Source organism: Bison bison, unplaced genomic scaffold (genome assembly GCF_000754665.1).
Source record: "Bison bison bison isolate TAMUID 2011002044 unplaced genomic scaffold, Bison_UMD1.0 scf7180017864522, whole genome shotgun sequence".
NCBI lineage: Eukaryota > Metazoa > Chordata > Mammalia > Artiodactyla > Bovidae > Bison > Bison bison.
Window position 1 is genome coordinate 2,938,684 of NW_011495073.1, and position 23,905 is coordinate 2,962,588.

General features: G+C 44.9%; 1 protein-coding gene across 1 annotated transcript in view; it reads right to left on the reverse strand.

The window, feature by feature from the left end:
* COBL (cordon-bleu WH2 repeat protein) overlaps positions 1-23,905 on the reverse strand; it is a gene marked incomplete at its 5' end in the record, with an annotated part of 282,023 nt that overhangs the window by 27,849 nt on the left and 230,269 nt on the right. The window contains 2 exon segments of the mRNA XM_010831056.1: positions 3,230-3,539; positions 5,065-5,068. Coding sequence (XP_010829358.1) covers positions 3,230-3,539; positions 5,065-5,068 — 314 coding nt within the window.

The following is a 23,905-nucleotide window of genomic DNA, read 5'->3' on the forward strand; positions in this document are numbered from 1 at the left end:
CTCTCAAATTCAGCGGCGCCCCAGAGAAGAGAACAGATAAACATGACCGGCTCCCTGTTTGAATAAAACATCAGGTTCCAAAGAACCTGTGATTATTCTGGCTGTGGCAGCAGACAACATGATCATATTTGAAGGGAAGTCAGCAAGATTTTACCTCTGGGTTAATGCCAGGAAATCCACCAGGACTCTTGCATGAGCATCCCTGGGGATCGAAGTAACATATCTGATTAGTGTCAGATATAGAGCTCAAGGTGTACCAGCCTCATGCAAAACAACCAGACACTTCTGAAGATTACTAGAAAGCTATTCTCCTTTACATTTAAGTGGATGATGAAGGAAATGAAATAATTTTCCTCTGCAAACAGGCCAATCTCAGCTCAAGGTATCCAATATGGGCCAGAGGCAAAAGGGACCAATTGCAACCTTCTCATTTCTGGTCTAAAAAAATATGGTCTTGGAACTGTGCTTAAGACTAGAGAGCGTTACTATTAGAGTGTGTATACAACCACCCAGGGAAATGCTTGTGATAAACTGATAGCTAAAAGTAAACCAAAATAAAAGAGTACTGACACTACAGTTAGATTAACCACACAGAGACTTGAGTGTTCATTTGGACAAAGCTGAAAAAAAAAACATAAAAATATAAGGGCACTCAATCATTTTGGTGATCAACTTGCACTTAAAAAAAATCCTATTTTACTTCTATTAATGTTTCAAAACCGTGTGTGATTGGTTCTTAAAATTATCTTAAAGGTAAAAAAAGAGATTTTCATATTAAGTGAAGTAAGCCAGGCAGAGAAAGACGGGTATCATATGCTATTGCTTATACGTGGAATCTAAAAGAAGAAAAAAAATACAAATGACCTTGTTTCCAAAACAGCAAGAGACTTACAGACATAGAAAACAACTTATGATTATGAAAGGGGAAAGGGGGTGGGGGGATAAATTAGGATGTTGGGATTAACATATACACGCTGCAATGTATAAAATAGATAAATGGCAAGGACCTACTGTATGTATAGTACAGTGAATTCTACTCAATATTTTGTAGTAACCTATAAGGGAAAAGAATCTGAAAAAGAATATGTGTGTGTGTGTGTGTGTGTGTATGCATATATGGGCTTCCCTGGTGGCTCACACAGTAAAGAATCTGCCTGGGATGCAGGAGACCTGGGTTCAATCCCTGGGTTGGGAAGATCCCCTGGAAAAGGGATTGGCAACCCACTCCAGTATTCTTGCCTGGAAAATCCTATGGACAGAGGAGCTGGCGGGCTACAGTCCATGGGGTCACAAAGAGTCAGACACCACTAAGTGACTAACACTTTCACTTTCACATGCATTTTTTGTGCTCCAAAATCACTGCAGATGGTGACTGCAGCCATGAAACTAAAAGACACTTACTCCTTGGAAGGAAAGTTATGACCAACCTGGATAGCATATTAAAAAGCAGAGACATTACTTTGTCAACAAAGGTCCATCTTGTCAAGGCTATGGTTTTTCCAGTGGTCATGTACGGATGTGAGAGTTGGACTATAAAGAAAGCTGAGTGCCAAAGAATTGATGCTTTTGAACTGTGGTGTTGGAGAAGACTCTTGAGAGTCCCTTGGACTGCAAGGAGATCCAACCAGTCCATCCTAAAGGAGACCAGTCCTGAGTGTTCATTGGAAGGACTGATGTTGAAGCTGAAACTCCAATACTTTGGCCACCTGATGTGAAGAGCTGACTCATTTGAAAAGACCCTGATGCTGGGAAGACTGAGGGCAGGAGGAGAAGGGGATGACAGAGGATGAGATGGTTGGATGGCATCACTGAGTGGATAGATATGGGTTTGGGTGGACTCCGAGAGTTGGTGATGGACAGGGAGGCCTGGCGTGCTGCAGTTCTTGGGGTTGCAAAGAGTCGGACACAACTGAGTGACTGAACTGAGCTGAACTAATATACATACCATATGTATGCGTGTATACATATATACAATACATGTGTGTATATACGTAAATGAATCACTCTACACCTGAAGCTAACATGGTACACTTTAATAACAAAAAAGGAGGAGGAGATGCTGAGGATTAACCTGCCTTTCTAATTAAGAATGAAGCAAGGAATTGTAACAGGGCACTGATGCAGAGACATATTAACCAGTCTATGGAAAGAGTACAAGGAACAGAACGATGTGTGTATGGAAACTTGATAGAGGACTGACATGGAACTAGGAATCAGTGGGGAAAATAGATTCATTCTTCACATCACACCTGAAAATAAACTCCAGGCGAACAAGAAGCCCAAAGGTGAGAAAGCAACACTGAAGCTTTTACAAGAAATTCTGATAATCGTTAGTCCTCTGCGGTATGAGAAGGATCTCTCAAATATTCAAATATCATAAACATTCCAGAGAAGGAGGACAAATTCAACAATATTCAAATCAAAAAGCATTTTTATACAATAAAATAAAACAAAGCTAAATTCAAGCCACAGTATTAGAGACTTTTTGTGTATATATAACTAAGGAGACATTAATGATTAAGAAAAAAGTAACATCCCCAAGTTTTGTAAAAAAATGGTTGTGAAAGGACAATTCATAGAAGAGGAAACTGACTTTGTAACATACATATGACAAGATGCTCATCCTTACTAACCAGTCGTGTATCTTAAAGCCATGAGACACCAGTTGGCACCGACAGGAGTGCAGTGCTTCAGACGCCCGCTCGTCCGCATACTGGTGTGAAGGTTGACGGGCAGGGCTCTACAGACAGCTGGAGGGCGTGGTCAGCAGGTCATCATTTCGGACAGCAATTTGCCAATATTCCAAAAAGCTGAATTTTCTCTGAAGGCCTAATCATCCTCTTCTAAAAAACTCTATCCATAAATGGAGATATACATACAACTTGCTCATTGACTCCAGGGGTGAAAAACCAGAACGGCTCAAGTGTCATAAAGAACTGGATGAGTGAGTGAACTCATGACACACACGTCACCAGGGATAAATCGTAAACACATGATATTGCGGAAACAGGTTATGGTGCTGTTTGTATGAAAGGTAAATGTGAACAAGCTGACACTATGCATTATTTATAAATACCTGAATAGCTAGACACAGCATGAAGACAGAACCACGTGCAACACGTCCCCAGTCAGGCTCCTCACTATGGAGCCCTGGCTGGCTCACTGGGACAAAGGCCTCCATCCTTTGAGGCTGGAGGGGACCCCCCTTCCCAGCTGGCCCATGCCTCACCTCAGATGCCGGTTCTCAGAGCTGCTCCTCTCCCACAAGGGGCTCTTCGGGGGGCCCGGCTCTGGCGTCCCAGCCAGGTCCTGGTCGCTGCAGTCCTCCTGGTCTGTGCCCCACTTGTCTTTGGATTTCATGCTGTCGTGCTGGGAATCCAGGGACACGATGTCCGAGGGGGAGCTCATCACACCTGAGTCCTCTGTGGTGTCCTCTGAGGCAAAGCAGCTGCTGACAGACACGGTCTCCTCAGCCTCCAATGGCACTGGGGGGGCCCCGTCCACACTGCAGGGACCGCCGGGCCCCATGGACAGGCTCACTGGACGAGACACACAAGGGGAGGTCAGCCACCGCGCCAGTGAGCTACCCCGGCCTGACTCACCTGAAACCGCATCTGTGATGGGAGCAACATTTTCCCTCAAAAATCAGCATATTTTCAATTAACCTTTGAGATTTTCATCCTGTACATAACTATAGGTAAGTGTGTGTGTGTGTGTGTTAGTTGCTCAGTCGTGTCTGACTCTGTGGGACCCTACGGACTGTAGCCCTTCAGGCTCCTCTGTCCATGGTTCTCCAGGCAAGAATACTGGAGTGGGTTGCCATTTCCTTCTCTAGGGAATCTTCCCAATTCAGGGATTGAACCCAGGTCTCCTGCATTGCAGGCAGATTCTTTACCATCTGAGCTACAAGGGAAGCCTGACTGTGGGTAAACATTAAAAAAATTCAGACTAACAGCATGATGAATGCAATTGTTTCTAGTCTGATCCTTGGCTTAAGAGAAGTTGTTTGAACATGAATATTTTTTCTTTTAAATTAAGATTTTCAAAATGGAAACAAAGTACAAAAATAACTAATCTTGTTCAGGAACTTCTAACAAATATTCCTCAGGAACATATGCAATTTTTCTTACTGTATTAATAACACTTTTCATCAGTGTCTGGCTCTCCCTTTATTTTTATACATGAGACAGTAAGATATGGTTTAAATAAGAGATGTTCTTAGAAGAGAACCCTCAAGTAAAATTTAAAAGAACAAGGACAAAAGCATCCTTGGTTGAGGTTACTGGCTCCTGAGCGCTGAATATGTACAACGTAGGGGAGCAGAAGGAATCGATGCGCAGAGCTGCAACTCACTGTGGAGGCCTGACATTCCACCCAACTCGAATTGAGATGCTGGAGGCACGTATGTCCAGACATCATGAGGGACAGTCTGTGTAACGAAAGTGAGGGATCCATTTTTCTGATACTGAGCGTTGAGGTGGTCTAAGACTGTTCACTGAAAGCTTCACACTTGGAGCGGAAGCCCCCTAATACTGAGGTGGGAGGACAGGTGTCTAGAACTCTGGCCCAACTGCAGACCAGAGGTGTGTGTTTTCACTGAACATAGAAATAGCTTTTAAACCTCAAGACATACGATCTACATGCTGCTCGTGGTCATCCAGGAAATAGCGATTGTGTTGTGCTGTGGTTTCAGTGTGTTTTTTTTGAAAATCATTCCTTCGGTAAGTAAGTTGTTGGACGCCTAAAATGGATCAAGACCACACACATGCTGAGTGTAAACTCCACAGACTTGGACAATGACAGACAAGCGACACAATAATCACACTCAAGACAGTGAATATGTTAACCAGACAGCAGACGGGACAGAGAATGAAGAAAACCAAAAGAACACCAAGGAGAAAATTCCTTGAGGTGTTGCTTTCTTTGAGATCCCGCAAATAAACAAAAGAATGAGAATAAAAACTGCCAGTTAACAAAAGAGCTCACAAAAAAAGATCAGAAACACGAGGGAGGGATTGTTTAGAGACGCGAATGCGCAAGGCAGTGTATCTGAACGCAGTGAACGCTTCTGAACAAGAACCTCTTTCTCTTAGCTTTCTTCCTGTCTTTTGTTGCAAGGCTCTTAATTAGAGGGCAAATACAGAGAAGAAACACTGCCTGCAGATTAATACCACCAAAGCCTTTTCTGCCAGGGGTCTGCTGAGACGCAGTCACACTCAGATGCTGTGCACCAGCTGCTTTGTCCACACAGCTGGCGACTCTACCTGACTCGTCACTCCTGCCAACCCCACTCAAAGCTGCTCCCTTGCCTGGCCGTCAATGGCAGCCCCGACGGCTGAGCAGACTCTGGTTTCCTGCTTTCTCTTGGTCACCATCACTGAACAAGTAGGTCAATCAAACTAACACTTTTTCTCTGCAATGTAAAAAGAGCACAGTGATGGAGCATACAGGTTTCTGGCCACAGAGACCTGGATTCAAACCCAAGGAGGGCGGTTGACTGGTTGCCTGGGGGCACATCCCTGGACCCTCTGCCTCAGTTTCTCCCGGGAGAGGATGTGGTGATCCTCCCACAGGCATGGACTGAGATGAGGACCAGGTGTGAAGCCAGCCCACTGCCTGGTGGCCCTGGCATGTCTCCACAGCAGAGTGCATGCCAGGTTGGGAAGGGCCCCCTGATTGGACTTGGGGACACAGGTCCACAGGTCTCAGCTTCTGGTGACTCGCAGTTTACGGGGGACAGACAAGTACACCAACACTGGCAGTGCCACGTGCTGAGACCAACACCAGGGGTGTTTGCACAGGTGTAGGGCTGGGCTGGTCATAGGGAGGTCTCAGCACAGAGCAGGTTCTGGATAAGTGCTCAGCCCAGCCCTGCCCCCACTGCTCCAGCAGGCATCACTCAAGTAAAGTGACCTCAAGAGACCTGCTACTTGAGGAAACACTGGGGCAGCACCCCCCACCTTGGGGTAACACTAGAACCACCTGCTGTGAGCAGGCTTCCATGCACTCACGTGTCCTGGAAACTCAAAAGGCATTTGTGGTAAGGGAGGACTTCGTCTGCCCCTTTTGATCTGGTTATAAGATTGAGGATGCTTGTCTGGGCTTGTTTTATATCCCTCAGAAGTTTTGAGGTAAAAATTGTTGTGAATCCCCAGACTCAATCCAGCCAATGGCAAATGCTTAGTCAGCAAGAGGTGAGCAGTCTCTACCCAGTTGGATGTGTTAAACCACTGAAACTCACTGTGAAGGGTATGAGTGCCTGTGCACCCCTCTTCCCAAGCGAGTCCTCTAATTCTGGAGGACGACCTTCCCCAGGGCCCAGGGTTCTCTGTCCTCGAACCTGATGGACAGGTGTCGGTGAGGGCCCACCCATATGCCTGCTCCAGGACACAGAGCCCGCGCTGGGCGGCAGGCGAGGGGACCTGCTCTCAGGGAGCCTGCAGTGTATGGTGGGGATGGTCACACAGGGTCAGAAGGGCAGCTGCCTAAACGCCCAAGGGGGAAGGAACAGGGGTGAGAGCATCTCCAGCCTGCAAGTGTCATAAGCACCAGTGAGAGGGGGGAGAGCGAGGATGGGAAGATGCTCAGAGCACAGGGTGGGTCTTCCAGTCAGAAAGAGAAACAGCTCTTGCAAAGGCTCAAGACTCCTGTGAACCATTTTGGGGGGAGCTTTTTTTTTGAACTAAAGAAATAAACCTTTTTTTGAACTAAAAAGTTATTACTGCAGAATTTTTGCAAATGTGGAAAAGCACAATCTATTTTTAGCAGATACCAAATACAAATTCATAATTAAATCATCTTCCAAATAAATAGCCACAGAGCCCAAGTCAGGAAATTTAATGCTTCCATTGTCCTCCACCTGAATTATATAATCCCATAGCTCAAATGCCATTACAGCTAACTGCAAGCTTTGGAAAATTCTCAAGCTTGGGTGTAAAGCAGAAAGTGCTAACCTAAGATTGCATGCATGCGTACTCAGTTGTATCCAAACTCTTTGTGACCCCATGGACTGTAGCCCATCAGGCTGCTCTGTCCATGGGATTTCCTAGGCAAGAATGCTGGAATGGGTTGCCATCTCCTTCCAGGGGGTCTTCTGACTCAAGGATCAAACCTGAGTCTCCTGTGTCTCCCACACTGGCACGTTACCACTGCGCCACCTGGGAAGCTCAACTTAAGGCTACTAATTCCTTGAGCTGAACACAATCATTTCAGTTTGGCATGAGTCCCACTGGGTTTTTCTTTCATAAAGTCACCCAAGAAAATTTCAAACACCAAATGTAAATATCTTTCAGGTATTTTTGTTATGGATTCGTTTTTATTACTTTTTTAAATCAAAGATCTTGTATCTTATGATGTTGCTTATTTCCTGGTCATTATGAAAGGAAATTGGTCAAGAGTCTGTTTCACCAGGTTTATCTGCCTAAAGAAAATGTCTCAACAAAAGACTAATCTCTTCCTCATCTCATCACGACACCTATGGCTCCCTTTCACAAGCCGACAAGCCATGCTCCCATCTCCTGTCTCAACCCATCTTGGTTTAGTTCCCTTTGGTCTATGCATTGGGAATAAAGGGCAAAATAAAGTAGCTACAGGTGGGTGCTGCAGAACTACTGGGGTCAAACTGACCTGGTGTGTGTCAGTAATTTTTGTCATATACACCCCAAACTAATTTTGAACTGTGTATTCCCACCTACCGGAGAAGGCAATGGCACCCTACTCCAGTACTCTTGCCTGGAAAATCCCATGGACAGAGGAGCCTGGTAGGTTGCAGTCCATGAGGTCGCTAAGAGTCGGACACGAGTGAGTGACTTCCCTTTCACTTTTCACTTTGATACACTGGAGAAGGAAATGGCAACCCACTCCAGTGTTCTTGCCTGGAGAATCCCAGGGATGGGGAAGCCTGGTGGGCTCCCGTCTATGGGGTCGCACAGAGTCGGACATGACTGAAGTGACTTAGCAGAAGCAGCAGCAGCATGCCCACTTACTCTTTAACTGACATTTGAAAATATCCATCATGAGTTCAACTAGTTACAACAGATGTGACTTCATTGTAATTATTATTTAAATATGTTTAATTATTTTACAAAACATAATAAAAGGCATCTGAACATGATAGTGTCTTGATGTCCAGAACCCGGCATGTAAATTGGATGAGCAGTTCTCCCTTTAAGAGGTAGCCTTCTAGAGCACAGCTCTTCTTTCTGGAATTTACTCCCCTCTCCCACACCACAAGAATCTCACCTCATCCTCAATGAACGTACTTTGTGCTTGAGAGCTTTCCTACTGATTAAATAAAATATATATATAAATTAAAATGCAATTTTTATTTCCTCTCTCAACAGAAGGTGGTGATTTTTTTCCTTTACCGGGAAGTGAGCATTGTAATCATGAACAGGAACGAGCCAATAAAAATTACATGAGTATTTTAGAAATGTTGACATTTCTTAAACAAAAAGGCAAAGTGACATTAGAAATGCATCTGTAATGACTCAGATTAGGCTTTTTTCAACTAATTCCTTAAAAGTGACTGGATACTTAGTACTAGAGCAAGGCAGGGTTTGCTATTAATACAGTTCACATTTTTCATTCTTATCACTATGCTATGCTAAGTCACTTCAGTCATGTCTGACTCTGTGCGACTCCATAGACGGCAGCCCACCAGGCTCCCCCGTCCCTGGAATTCTCCAGGCAAGAACGCTGGAGTGGGTTGCCATTTCCTTCTCCAATGCATGAAAGTGAAAAGTGAAAGTGAAGTCGCTTATCACTATTAACACATTATAAATCAGAGATGTATTATTAGATATTTTGTTATCCAAATGTTATTGACTAGAGATGTGTCAATATCACTTATTAGCAAATCGTTGATCACAGGTATTAGTTTCTGCAAAAATGCCCCAGGTCAATAATGACTTAAGAAACTGAAAAACTTACTCACACGAGTAAGTTGAAGCGAATTAAGTTTTGCTATAGTGACATCCCTCCGCTCAGTTTTTAAAACTTTGACTCTATTACACATCACTTGATTGGCCACAAAATTTATGTTCAATGACATATTAATCGACAGTTTGCTCAGACCCTTTATCCATTTGGTTGGAAAGAAAACTTGGAAACCACCTGACATTCCACAGGACTATCCACCTGCTCAGGCCTCCAGCAGGAAGGCTGTGGGTGCTTCTGTCAGGCAACAGGGTAAGGTCCGCCCTCCTCAGGGAACCACATGCAAGTGAGCTTCCTGGTGGATGGCAGCTTGGCATGTCTTTTGTGGTAGGGGAGAAGAGCATTCAGCAGAGGGGAGCTGGGAGGACCCCTGCCCAGGTGCTGCCTGCTGTGAGCTCTCAGGTACTTCAGTTCTAGGAAAGAATGCCTGTGGACACATAGCATCTGGGTACAGATTCCCTTGGAAAGCTTTATGGTCTCCCAGGACAACATATTCCCAGGTCAAACCCGCCAACACACACAGAAGAGGTGAGTCAGTTTATGGGCGGGAGGGGAACACGTGGAACCTGCCATGGGAAGACAGACAGGGGGCATTCTTCTACCTGGAGGAGATGGAAAGGGGCCAGCACCTGAGTCTTGAAACAAGCAGAGGAGGGGCAGGCGGAGGAGGACAGTGAGACTAGAGGATGAGCAGAGTCAGACACACAGGCAGAGTGGGAGGCGGTGTGTACTGGGTGGCTGGGCTGTGCGCTGTGTCTTACATGGCTTATGTGGCTGTGTTAGCACCCGCATGCAGATGTCAGCAGGGGGCGCGGCAGACGGCTGGCCTCAGTTCTGGCTACCTTCTTCTCCTGTTATCTATTCTTTCACTACAGTTTCCTCAAGGTGAAGTTTACCTATTTATTCCTCTATGAATTGACAGTCTCTTTCCCTGGATGGGCACCATTTAGAATTTTATATTTGGAAAAGAATATAAAAAAGAATGTGTATATCTATCTATCTATATATATGTATAACTGAATCACTTTGCTATACAGTGGAAAATAACACATTATAAATAAACTATACTTCAATAAATACTTATTATATAAAAAACATTTTGTATTAACAGTTTAGTCCAAAAGCCCCACAGACCTAGGATCCTCAACTATATTGATGAAGATAACAATGCAGCCAGTTCAACATAGAGCAGTACATGAATACATATGTTTTTCAAGAAGGCAGGATAATAAAGATCTTGAAATCATTTGTGGATCTAAAATTGACCTGAATTCTTTGAAGAGTCACGTAATGTACTCTTGGCTTCAATCAATCTGTACTTCTCCAAAGCCTGAACCATAACCTAATCCTAGAATCCTAATGTGCCAGTTAGAGACACAGAGAAGGTCCCCGGTTTTCCCGTAGTAAGAGAGGGCTGCTCTCAGATTGCCCTTCTCTGAAAGCCTACAGAGGCGCCAGCGGTGTCTTCTGTCTTTCCCCACCGCCCCTTCCCTGACTGTGCCATGTGAGTTCCTCCTTCCTGGAGCTAACCTTGTTTGCAACAGCTGGGAAGGTCTAACTGCCCCTCACAACTCCTGGCTGCTGGGTTGGTGTGTGAGATGAACCCAAACCTGGCCAATCAAGCATTGTGCAAGATGGGCATGTGTCTCAAGCTGGACCAATCAAGGCCTTTCTCAGGGCCCTCCTGCCACAGCTACTGGGCAAGTGGCCTCACTGGGCTGGAACCCATGGAGGGGGAGGAGGCCTGGATTACTTACAGCCATCTGGACCGGCACATGGGGAGGGCTTGTCCACAGACAGACAGGAGCACAGGCCTAGGACAGCGTTTGGGCTTGGGGACCCTGCTGTGACCACAATAAGGATGTATTTCCTAAAATTCCCAGTTAGGTAAGCAAAAGAAATTTCAAAAAAACCCACTTGTTTGTAACTAGCTCAAAATACATTTCTTGGAATTAAATAGTCTTGTCTAATAAATGTCTAAACTGCCCTGAATTTTGCACGAATACATAGATACACACACACACACACAGTTCATATTATGGTGTTTCCATTACAGGAACTTTAATTTTAAACTATGTATATTAACTGTGACAGCTGCACAGCATGTTTCCCTTTCCTGGATTTATTTTTCAGTATTCAGATTACAGCTTCTAGTAATTCTAATTTTGGAATAATCCAGTTTAGGATCTAGTTTACTTTCTAAGGCCTCTGGTATCTGAAGACTGTCTTCACTTAATCCTTCACTATCAATATGGCTAAACTGAAGCAAGTTCGTATCAAAACCCTCAAGACCACATTCTTAGCACCACTGTTTACTGGCATCTTGTCTCACAAATGGGAACACATGTGCCAGCAGGATTCTTGCTGACTGTATACAGCCTTATCTCTAGAAGCTAGTAAGATTCTCCTCTTCATCCACGAATACCCAAGATTTCACCAAAAAAAGTGTGTCTAAAAGCCTATGACTCTATGCCTGCATGCCTTCAGTTGTGTCCGACTCTTTGGGACCCTCTGGACTGAAGCCCACCAGTCTCCTCTGTCCATGGGATTCTCCAGGCAAGAACACTGGAATGGGTTGCCATTTCCTCCTTCAGGGGATTTTCCCAGGCAGGGATCAAACCTGCCTCTCTTTTGTCTCCTGCATTGGCAGGCAGATTCTTTTATCACTAGGGCCACGTGGGAAGCCTGTATGTCCCTAAGGATGGGTATTAACTTCTAAGAACTTTTAGATGCTCTTTTTTCATGTGTTTTTCAATACAGCCTGCTCTTGTTTTACGTATGTAATAATCCATTAAAATTTTCTGAAGCAATAACTACAAATACATATTTTAAAGTTCTACTCTATTGCCTAAAGTCATTCTGCGTTTTTTTGAAGTTGGTTCCTCTGATCAGTTTGTGGTCCTTTTCCCAAACATTGAAAAAAATTTTATTTAGTAATTCTTGACTAGTTTTCTGTGCTAATCTTTTGTACACGTGGCCATCACTGGTGCCTTAGGATAGAGCAGACAGCTTTCTGGAGGATTGGGCTGAGCAGAGTCCCACAGGGCAAGAAGGAAGCCACTCTTTGGGGAGGACTCCACCTGGACGGGGTGGCTGGTTCCTCGCAGTAGCCACAACACTGACCTTGGCTGATGATTCTCAGACTCAATTCAGCCATACTGAGACTAAAGTTTCATTTTGTTTTCATGTGCCTGTTGTAGCAAATAGCTAAAAAGAACTCCTCCTCCACAGTGATGTCATGGCTTTAAGAATAGCCTGGGATACTAGACTGTTGGCTAACAACAATCAGATATTACAGTTCAACCTTGATATTTGAAACCATAAGGATAGTTGGGTTTAGATATTCTGCAATGTCCACATGGGTAATATTTACATAATTCCTGATTTATCTAGTGTCCTTTGCAGTATGAAAATAATTATTCATATTTTGCAAATTATAAAAAAAGCCCAGCCAACAAATGATTTCACGTATCCCTGAGGGTATGTGTTATTACAGACACATACTTTGCCAGGCCCATGAACAGGATAAGTCCATTCAAAATCAAACAAAACCATGTATTAAGCAAAAGTCCAACCAAGGTTCTTACACCAAGAAAATCTGAGATGACTTTTGCTGAGAATACCTACATTTAAATGTTTTAAAATTTTTTCTTCCATGTTCTATGGAACAAGTCTTGGTTGCATTTGTTCAGAGATTTTAATATATTATAAAATATTTTTGATAAAAAGACTCAGCCCTCTTTTGCATGTGTAATTCTGGGGCCTCAGCTCTGGGATGAGGATGGTAGTTCCTGCTATCAGGAACGAAGCTGGTGCTTCAGTGTGCGTCATCAAAACAGAAACCCTGTCCCAGGTTGTCTAGGACATTCAAGATGGGAAACACATTTGATCAGCAGCTCAGAAAAGGTGAAGTTCAGGGACTGGCCAAGTTGCCAAACTGAGTCGACTATGAGTCAGGCCTGGTATGAAGCACAGGTGAGTCGCCTGCCTTCTTGACAGGCGGTCTAAGAAAAATACCATCTGCTGCTCTGCTAGATTCTCCCAAGCTCTATTCCTTTGTCATCAGAACCCCAGAGAACAAAGCATGTGGCCTGCTTTGGCTTAGTTTTCTGTAAAGCACTGTTCAGCCATTGCCAGTGAAGTTGACATGAAAATGACCAAATGAAGAACGTTTTGCATCTGATGGAGAAACTATCATAGTACTCAGTGTCTTTTAAAAAAGCATCCCTTTTAATTTGTCCTAAAGTTTAGATCTTTCTTTCCCTCCTTTTGGAGAAGGCAATGGCAACCCACTCCAGTGCTCTTGCCTGGAGAATCCCAGGGACGGGGGAGCCTAGTGGGCTCCCATCTATGGGGTCGCACAGAGTTGGACACAACTGAAGTGACTTAGCATGTATTCCCTCCTTTTGATTAAATGAATGCCTTACTATTTGGTCGAGTGTCCACCTGCCTGGCTTTTCTGCCTGATGCCCAGGAAGGTCAGGAGCAAAGTTAGTCTTTTTTAGAACTTTTGCATGGATTCTCCCCAGTACTTCAGTTTTCATCACAAGTATCCCTAAGTTCTCTGGTGTTTACTCTTAAGCACTTTAGGAAATAAGGATTTTTAAAATAGCATATATATACACGTATGTATATATACACACACATATATTCATATGTATACATGTGATATACACACATATGTTTATGTAATATAAAATAAACAATATATTTCTTATTATTTTGAATGTTTAAAATAAACAGTATCAGGGAGGTGGCCAACAGTGTGGAGTATGAAGACCTTAGGCTTACCTCTCTCAATGGGCACACCAAAACTGCAAGAACCTAGAGCAACTATCTGTAAGAACAACCTTCAGACAACTAGAAGAAATTTTCCATGACTGGAGGCACAGAGAAGGCTCCACAATGAGATGGGCAGAAGGGGTGGACATACAGTAAACTCAGAGCCACACCACTAGGTTGGTGACTCACAAATGGGAAGAATATCACGATTCATGGACGGAGGGTCTGAGCCCCACACTGGGCTCCCTGCCTAGGGGTCCTGCCCCAAGACAAGCACCCAGAACGTCCGGGTGCTTTGTTAAAACAGCAGCCCAGTCACCCCTCTCCCTAAGGAGCTTCTAAATCAGTGGTCCGGGCTTGGGGCTGAAACGGCATTTCTTACATGCTCCCAGGTGATGCTGAAGCTGCTGGCCCAGGCCCACACTAGGGGAAGTGCTTCCCCAAATGCCTCACCAGGGCACATGGCCAGCTTGCTGTCTGCCTTACTCGGCTAAGCCTCAGTGAAGGACAATTTGAATTCAAACCTATTCATCACCTCCTGAGACCAAAACCCCTTCATTCCTTTTTTTCCGAAGACAGTAACTTCTCTAAGAAGGGTCCTGGAGTTACTGAACAGACCACTCTTGAAAAGTCACATTCAATGCTTGTGCTCAAAACACCAGAGTTTCCCTCCCTTTTTAAACTATTAGAGTCTACTTTCTGTCTCAATGTTCTTCCCATGTCCCATTTCATGGGAAGTTACCACCACAGGATGTCCGCAACAGAGTTAAAAGTGACATTTTCCTCAAGACAGCAGAATGAACATAATAGTTGTGGAAATTATATTGAAATGTAGCCAGTCAATCGGTGAAGTGGTAAAGAATCTGCCTGCCAATGCAGGAGACATGAGATCAGTTTGATCCCTGGGTCAGGAAGATGCCCTGGAGAAGGAAATGGCAACCCACTTCAGGATTCTTGCCTGGGAAATCCCATGGACAGAGGAGCCTGGGGGTCTACAGTCCATGGGGTTGCATAGAGTCAGACATGACTGAGCGATTGAGCGTGCACACACATATTAGAATAGTCTCAGAAAGAGCGAGTGAGGAAGTGGCACAAAACATCCCAGATGGCTGTAAAATACGCCTGAGATGAGAAGGAAAGAACTCACATTGGGGGAGGGGGAGGAGCAGGAAGGACTCCCAGGTTCTGCTTTGAGGCAGGAGGCGTCTCACATGCAGAGTCCAGGGAAGTGGGTCTGGAGATGCCAGGACACAGATGCAAAGCAGCAACGGTGAGAGGCTAACAGGCAGGGAGGCCAGGGGTCTCCAACGGAGGAAATAGGCTGCAAGTGTCAGACATTTTTATCTCTCTTTTAAGTGGCAGGAGGAAACAAACTAGTGATATATTTTTCCCCTTCTCTACACAAATTTAAAAAGAGGTCTCTCTTAAAACACTGTGTTGCCATAATGACACATGGTTCCTCCTGAACTTAACTTTTCTCAAATTTAGAGTTAACCGATGCATTTTTCTTACAGAAATGTTTGTCTTAAGCTATGTTAATGTGCTGTGCATTTACCCCAAACTCTGTCTTCAAGTCGGTTCCCCTAAAGGCTCAGAACTGACTTGAAAACCAGTATGTTATCCTCATACATGGTTCTCCTAATCCATGTAGACGGAACTATTTGTATGGTAGTCTGCCTTTATACAAGACTCAAGTCAATTGTTTTATGGCCTGGGATGACTCGCCCGGTGCCAAGATTATTTCAAAATGCATCTTGCAGGTGAGGGGCCTGGTGCCATTCTCTGAGTTTTGAGACATTTCTTTCTTTCATTAACAGACTGCTAGTAATTATATAACATCCAGCTAAAGACTAGCAGGCGGGTATAATCTCTGCCCCCTTCTGATGTCTATGTCAGAAGCTTTCTCTATCTCCTTTATACTTACATAAAACTATTACACAGAAGCTCTGAGCAATCAAACCTTGTCTCTGGCCCCAGATTGAATTCTTCTCCTCTGGAGGCCAAGAATCTCGGCGTGTTTTGTGGTTCAGAAACAATCTTTCAACGGGACCCACAGGTCACTGTGTCCAAACATTCTCCCAAAGCTAGAAGCTGCCACCTCCAAGAGTCATCTGGGGAGCACAGGGCCTTGCAATGACGGAAAGAAAGTCTGAGTCTCCAGGGCTCCATTCCCTGCATTTGCACCTTGGCCCCAAACCCCAACAGCCTAGCCAAACAAGGTGGTTATATTTGCCTCATTATTTGTATAAACTGCCTGATGTTTGAATAGCACAGATGTGAAGATGGCATCTTCAAAATGTCATCTGGGTCTGGACTAATGTATAAAACATATTTTTATTTATCAATTTTTAAATTTTTAGATCTATTTACTTATTATTGGAGTACAGTGGATTTACAAGGTCGTGTTAGCTTTAGGTTTACAGCAAAGTGATTCAGATACACACACACACACACACACACACACACGTATATTCTATTTCAGATTCTTTTCTCTTATAGGTTATTATAAAATCTTTAGTATAGCTTATGTTATACAGGAGGTCCTTGTTGTTTATCTATTTTATATATAGCAGTATGTGTATGCTAATCTCAAATTCCTAATTTATCCCTCCCCCTTTGGCAACCATGTTTGTTTTCTATGTCTAAAACAGAGAATATTTCTGTTTTATAAATAAGTTCATTTGTACCATGTTCTAGATTCCACAAAAAACCGATGCCATATGGTATTTGTCTTCCTCTGCCTGACTTACTTCACTTAGTATGACAATCTCTAGGTCCGTCTGTGTTGCTGCAAATGGCATTATTTCCTTTTTCATGGCCGAGTAATATTCCACTGTGTATATATATCATATCTTCGTTATTCATCCATCTATGGACACTTGGGTTGCTTCCACGTCTTGGCTATTGTAAACAGTGAGGTGGTGAACAATGGGGATGCATGTGTCTTTTCAAATGAGAGTTTTCTCCAGATATACGCCTAGAAGTGGGATTGTAGGGTCGTATGGTAACTTCATTTTTAGTTTTATAATGAACCTCCATACGGTTCTCTATAGTGGCTGCATTAATGTTTTTAAACATTGAAGAGACACTCTAATAGGTGCTGGTTTGAAAATACATTCTGCATGGAAGGTTTACAACTCACGAAACGCTCATGCGCCATCTGAAGTGTGTGGGAAAAGCTAAGTGACTGATAACGACTTGTGCGTGTGCTCTTCTGCACACGCACACACACAGCAGAGCCACTGCCTCAAAGCCACTCAGACACAGCACAGAGCAGGGAGCACACAAACAATTCCAAGTGACACCATGGTTCTCCTCTGAGCCTCCTTGCCAGCTCCACCTGCCTTGGAAATGGCATCTGCTCATAACAAGAGTAAGGTCATCGTCAGAGCCTGTCCTTCTGGGAAACTTGCTGCATTGTTTACAGCCTTGTCCAAAGCCAACAAGCCACACAGACAGTAAACGAAACCTTGCACACACAGACCTCCTGTCTAATTCACAATTATTCAGTGTTACTGTTAATCACGTAGTCGTGTTTGACTCTTTTGTGACCCCATGGACTGTAGCCTGCCAGGCTCCTCTGTCCATGGGATTTCCCAGGCAAGAATATTAGAGTGGGTTACCATTCCTTTCTCCAGAGGATCTTCCCAACTCAAAGATCAAACCCGGGTCTCCTGCATTGCAAGCAGACTCTTTACTACCTGAGCCACTGGGGAAGGCCCACTCACAATTATGGTGACCCCAAAATAATTTTGCTTTATGGACTATAAAGCACTCATCTCAGCCGAACCTGCCAGGACCCAAAATAACCTCCCAGGAGATGCTGGGCTTCAGCCTCAGTTTTCTGCTTTTGCCCCAGAGTCTGCCTTGGGTTCCGCCCCCTGCACAGTAAAGCACCTCTTCCTCTACTCCTGGAAGGAGGGGGTCCACACCCACCTCGTGCACCCCACGTGGTTTTAGAGACCCCACTCCCGGTTGCACTTTACCTAAGTTTTCCTATTAGGATTCTTTTGAATTTTAAAATAAAGTTTATTTTCTTTTTCCTTGTTATAGGAAGTCTGAGAACACAAGCAATGATTAGAAAGTAATCATTCATACTTGGAATTCCTAGCCTTTATTTTAAGATGCTTTTAGGATGAACATATAACAAAACTGCTTAAATACATGAGGAAAATGAGATGCACACCCCACTGACACACTCACGTCCTCACCTCATGCTTGCAGGAAGTTTCTCCTGCATCTATGTTCCAATTTAAATAATTAGGGGGCTGATTCAACCATGGCCTTGAGGAAATTGGTGCCTAGAGGCCCTAACTTTCTCCTCTGTACATGGGGCTCAGAAACGTCATCCCTCACTCAAGGAGCCAGCAGGAGATGGCATGTGACAGTGGAGGTCAAGTCTGAGGACAGGGCCTGGCACACACTCAGGGCTCAGCAGTTGTAGCAGTTACAATGAGCTTGTGTTACTTTGACTCATCTCAGTCTCTAGGCAGATCATTTCCAAGTGTGGTCTCTCCAAAGCTGGCAGGTCTAAGAACAGCCTCCATCACACGGGGGTTTCAGTAGGTGAAGTCTGAAGACTCTGGAGGCCTTCTCCAAGGATGGTGTGTCTGCAGCCCCAGGCCCAGACATGTGGGAGCAGCGAGGGGGCCCTGAGCAGGGGGCTCCCAGGAGGGAGGCCCAGGAAGCAGGGGACATGGAAATCATTTGCTGATCGAAAAAGATGCTGGAGGTGATGAGGTGGGAAGACTGGGGAAGGGTCACTGATCCAGTCAAATGGTCCCCAGGCGCCCCCACATCAGGCTCAGTGTCCCCGGCTGCTTGGGGCCTCTACGGGGTCCTCTCACTTCTCTGAGTGACGTGACCTTGGGGACAGTCCGCCCTCGGGGTCTCAGTTCCTAAACGGAGGGCAGGACACCAGCCCCAGCAGCTGACAGGTGAAGGGGTTCCTGGGATTCTAGCATTTCTGGTCCCACAATATGACATCCCCTGTGGTCCATCCCCTTCCTCATTTGTTCAGTGGTTTCCCAAGGACAGAGTCCCCTAAGGTATCAAATGAATCCTTCTTGGTGCATTTTCTGAGCTGGTTCTCTCTAGGGGTGGTGAAAAATGGAGGGTGAATTCTTTTCCCTGTAAGGCATGAGAACTTCCACCTTTTTTATCCTTCCAGACCTGGCGACTCTGTTTTGCCCGTGGCAGGCACATACTAAATGATCCGCACGTGGGTTTTCATCCTGAACTGCTGCTGTCTGCTAGGCTAAGACAGGCATGCTGACATACTTAAGGGATATATATTTCATCAGGGTTTAGCAGTAATGTGTGCTAAGTTGCTTCAGTCGTATCCGATTCTGTGAGACCCTATGGACTGTAGCCTGCCAGTCTCTGTCCATGGGGATTCTCCAGGCAAGAATACTGGCGTGGGTTGCCATTTCAGGATCGAATCCACATCTCTTATGTCTCCTGCATTGGCGGCGGATTCTTTACCATTAGCACCACCTGGGAAGCCCAGGGTTAAACAGTATGGAGTGCAATAGTCCCAAGGCTCATTACTTTTCCCTTGCTTTGAAATTGTTCTGAAAGGACACACATTTAGCAACAGCCTTTTCATTAATTTAAGTCTGTGTAATTAGGTTCCCCAGTGAGCAGCTCTCCTGGGTGGATGCAACTGGAAGCGAGGAGCCAGTGCCACTGTTTGCAGCAGCTCAGCCCAGTTTGTCTTCCTGCTTATGTGCCCAGGTGCCCATGAGAGGTGGCGGGCACACAGACACAAGGCCGCTGGCATGAAGGATGCTTGTCTCTCTGAAGTCTCCTTGCGCCTCTGCTCTGGCATCCTGAGTCACAGTGTTACTGAGGGGCGACAGCTTAAGTTGGAGCCTTGGCGTGCAGGCCCTGGCTGCCTGCTGAGACTTGGAGAGAAGCTGTCAGTCAGCACAGTGATTTCTCTGGAGTGGCTGATGAGCCACTGTTCCAAGCGCTTCCGCTAGACTAGGCCAGTGAGAAGGCAGCCACATGGGCTCCTGTGATGCCAGAGTGACACCGCAGCCTGTTTCCTTCTGGGTTTCTTCATCAGCCGCAGGCACAGCTCATCGTGTCCTGTGAGGCAGCTCTGAGCCTGGCTGGCACTGGGCCCTCCATTCTGGGGAGAGGGGGCCTGTGCACACCTATCATGACCCAGCTCTGCCATCTTGAAGGACCCAGGCCTAGGCTTACCTCTCAGGGAGCACAGGACACTAGTGGAAAGCTCTGGGCACTTGCAGAGGTACCCCAATGTTGTTTGCACTCACCCCTGTCTGCCCAGGCTGTGAAGAGACTCAGCAGCTGTTTTAAGATGGGCAGAGAGGACATGCCATCCTGCAGAGCCCCCTGACAGGGCAGGACACTTCACTCGTGAGCTATAAAAGGGCACAGTGTAAAAAGCCTTTTCATTAAACTTAGAAGCTTTTGCATAGCAAAGGAAACTATGGACACAATGAAAAGACAACCAACAGAATGGGAGGAGGTATTTGCAAATGAAATGAGCAATAAGGGATTAATATCCAACATGTATTGGACATTTCATTTGCAAATACCTCCTCCCATTCTGTTGGTTGTCTTTTCATTGTGTCCATGGTTTCCTTTGCTGTGCAAAAGTTTCTACGTTTAATGAAAAGGCTTTTTACAATAAGACCTGGGTTGGGAAGATGCCCTAGAGAAGGGATAGGCTACTCACTCCAGTGTTCCTGGGCTTCCCTGGTGGCTCAGCTGGTAAAGAATCCGCCTGCAATGTGGAAGACCTGGGTTTGACCCCTGGGTTGAGAAGATCCCCTGGAGAAGGGAACGGCTACCCACTCCAGTATTCTGACCCGGAGAATGCCATGAACTGTATAGTCCAATCTTTGCATGTCCGCAAAGAGTCGGACATGACTGAGTGACTTTCACTTTCACTTCATCTAACACGTATAAATAGGTCAGACAACTCAACATCAGAAAAACCAGACAACCTAATTAAACAATTAGAAACTGAATTGATATTTGCCCAAAGAGGAAGTGTAGAAGACCACTGGGCACATGAAAAGATGCTAAACATTGCTAATCATCAGAGAAATGCAAATTAAAACCACAGTGAGATATCACTTCACATCTGTTAGAATGGCCACCATCAAAAAGAAGAAATATTGGCAAGTATGTGGGAGAAAGGGAACCTCTGGCACTGTTGATGGAAATGTAAGTTGGTGCAGCCACTGTGGAGAACAGTATGGAGATTTCTCAAAAAACTAAAAATAGGGCTACCTTATGACCCAGCAATTTCACTCTTGTGTATATATCCAAAGGCGGAAAAACACTCAAAACGAAAACTCATTTGAAAAGATCCAGGCACCCCAACGTTCACTGCAGCACGATGTACAATGGCCAAGACATGGACACAGCCTAAACGTCCATCAGCAGATGAACGGATGAAGGAGATGTGGTGCGTATGCACAGCGGAGTACTACTCAATCATAAAAAAGAATACAACTTAGCATTTACAGCAACGTGGATGGATGTGGAGGGTATTATGCTAAGTGAAATAAGTCAGGCAGAAAAAGATGAATACTGAATGATATCACGTATGTGTGGAATCTAAAAAATACAACAAACTAGTGAGGATAGCATAAAAGAAGCAGACTGACAGGTACAGAGAACAAATCAGTAGTTACCACAGCGGGGAAGAAGGGTAAGATAAGGGTGGGGGAGTGAGAAGTACAAGCTATTGGGTATAAAATGAGTTCAAGGATGTATAACAAGGGAATAGAGTCAATATTTTGTAAATGGAAAGTAACCTTTAAAATTATTTCAAAATAAAAAGTAAAACCTTAAAAACGAAGTCTCTTCAAAGGCGGTATGTATAGTCATTTAATAGCTAAGAAAAGGAGGAAAAAGAAAGAACCCTGCATCATTTGTGTGAGCATATGAAGACGAAAATTATACATGTAATTTAAGGCTATGTGACAACAGGATCTTTACATTTTTCCGATTTTTAAAACTCAGGGCTTAAGATGTTTCATCTCTCCAGGCTGACCCAAACTGACATGTTTACAAGGGCCAAGGGATGTCTGTGAGAGCTGGAAGTGAGGCCACATGTGGAGGAAGTGTGGGGAGGAGTCTATATTTCTCTAAAACGGGCAGCTCCTGCTGCGTCCCACAGTTTCTTTCACGATGAACACCAGTGTTGCCACCTGTAATTTTTCTGAAAAAGCAAAAATCAAGATTTTAAGGCACAGTCTCTTGCATCGAAACATTGGTCACTTTCATAATAGTTAAAATTTGCAGAGAGTTGGCCATTGTTCTAAATGCTTTACAGGTACTCACGTGTGTAATTCGCAAAACCATCTTTGCTATCAAAATAGAAAAACTCAAACCCAGAGAAGTGGATAAGTGGCCCAAGGTCACGAGTTCTATTTTGTGCTCCTAATCCCATGCTAGAATCCAGCTTCAGGCTGGATTCCTTCAGCATCCAGGTTTCCCCGGAGATGGCCCCTGATGGTTCAATCAAACCTGGGGACTCCACCCTCCTTGCAGGCCATTGGTCTGTGCCTCCCAGCTGCAGCCAATGCGTACACGATACTTCCTGGGCCACAATGATTGGTTCAGAGCTGTTATGCGACTGAGTGCGGGTTAAAAGACTGCTCAACCTCTAGTCTTGCAGGAACCTATACATTTCCTTGTGAATTAAGCCAATTTGAGTTGCTTTGTCTACAGGCAAAAGCATCCTGAGTCACCAGCAGTGCTCCTCTTGGATGATATCCAGAAGAACTGACAGTAGGGTCTCAAAGTGACATGTGCACCCCAGCATTCACTGAGGCAGGACTCACAGCAGCCAAGCAACCCCATGCCTCCTGACAGATGAATGGACAGACAAAACATGGGATATACATATAATGGAGTGCTACCCAGCCTTTAAAAGGTAAGGAATGCTGTCTCATGATACAAATTGGATGAAGCTTGAGGACATTTTGCTAAATGAAAATAAGTCAGTCACAGACAAACAGTGTGTGATTCTACTGTTACGGCATTCTTGCACGTGCATGCTAAGTTGCTTCGGTCATGTTCAACTCTTTGTGACCCTATGAACCACAGCCTGCCAGGTTCCTCTGTCCATGGGATTCTCCAGGCAAGAAATCTGGAGCGGGTTGCTATGCCCTCCTCCAGGGGAATCTTCCCGACCCAGGGATTGAATCCTTGTTTCTTACGTCTTTTGCATTGATAGGTGGCTTCTTTACCACTAGTACAACTTGGAAAGCCCATGGCATTCTTAGTGGTCAAATTCACAGAGATAGAAAGCAGAAATAGTAGAAAGATAATAGAAAGCAGAATGGTGGGTGCCAGGAGCTGGGGGAGGAGTAGAGGGATCTGATGTTGAATTGGTGTGAAGTTCTGGACTCGCATGATGGTGAAGTTCTGGAGATCTGTTTCACAACAACACAAAAATACTTCATGTCACTGACCTGGACACTTAAAAATTGTTGCAATCATGTTAAATGTTGTTGGATCTTTTTCTTAAAGGCACAGTTGAAAAAGAAAAAGACTCCTGACTGATTAAGCAGCTTACTCAAACAACTGAAGAAGCCCCACACAGGCTGATCAAACCCATTCATGCAGAGCACAGAGGCTGCCAGGCCTTAGAGCAGAGCTGGGTCCTCTTGCTAGGAAAGCCTGCCGCCCAGCCCATTACCTCCCTGGTTAACCAGGGAGCCCTGTTTCCCCGGAAGCCATTGACAACATGGGAACTTTTGACATTGATCCAATCCATCATATAGAACCACATGAATAATGCTGATTTTTGGGAGCAACTTTTGGAAGGGAACGCACACAGAACGTCTTCACAGCAGGCCGACACACACACGGTAGTCTAAACTGACATACTGAATTTATTATCTGCAAAGCCCTGATGCTTTTCATGGTGACAAGATGGGTTGTGTGTGTGTGTGTGTGTGTGTGTGTGCGTGCGCGCATGTGTTGTGTCTGTGGGCATACACATTCACAAATGCTTAAAAGAGCCAGGTGAGCAAAGAACCAGGAGGAAAAGGATGAGGACATGAGATGTTGGGACCACAGGGAAAACTGCAGCCTGGCCCTTACGTGGTGGAAGGTCTCACCAGGACCCTGGGCCGGGCCGTGCCTTTGTACAGATGCTCAGAGTCAAGTGCAAGAGTCTGACCAGGGCTGC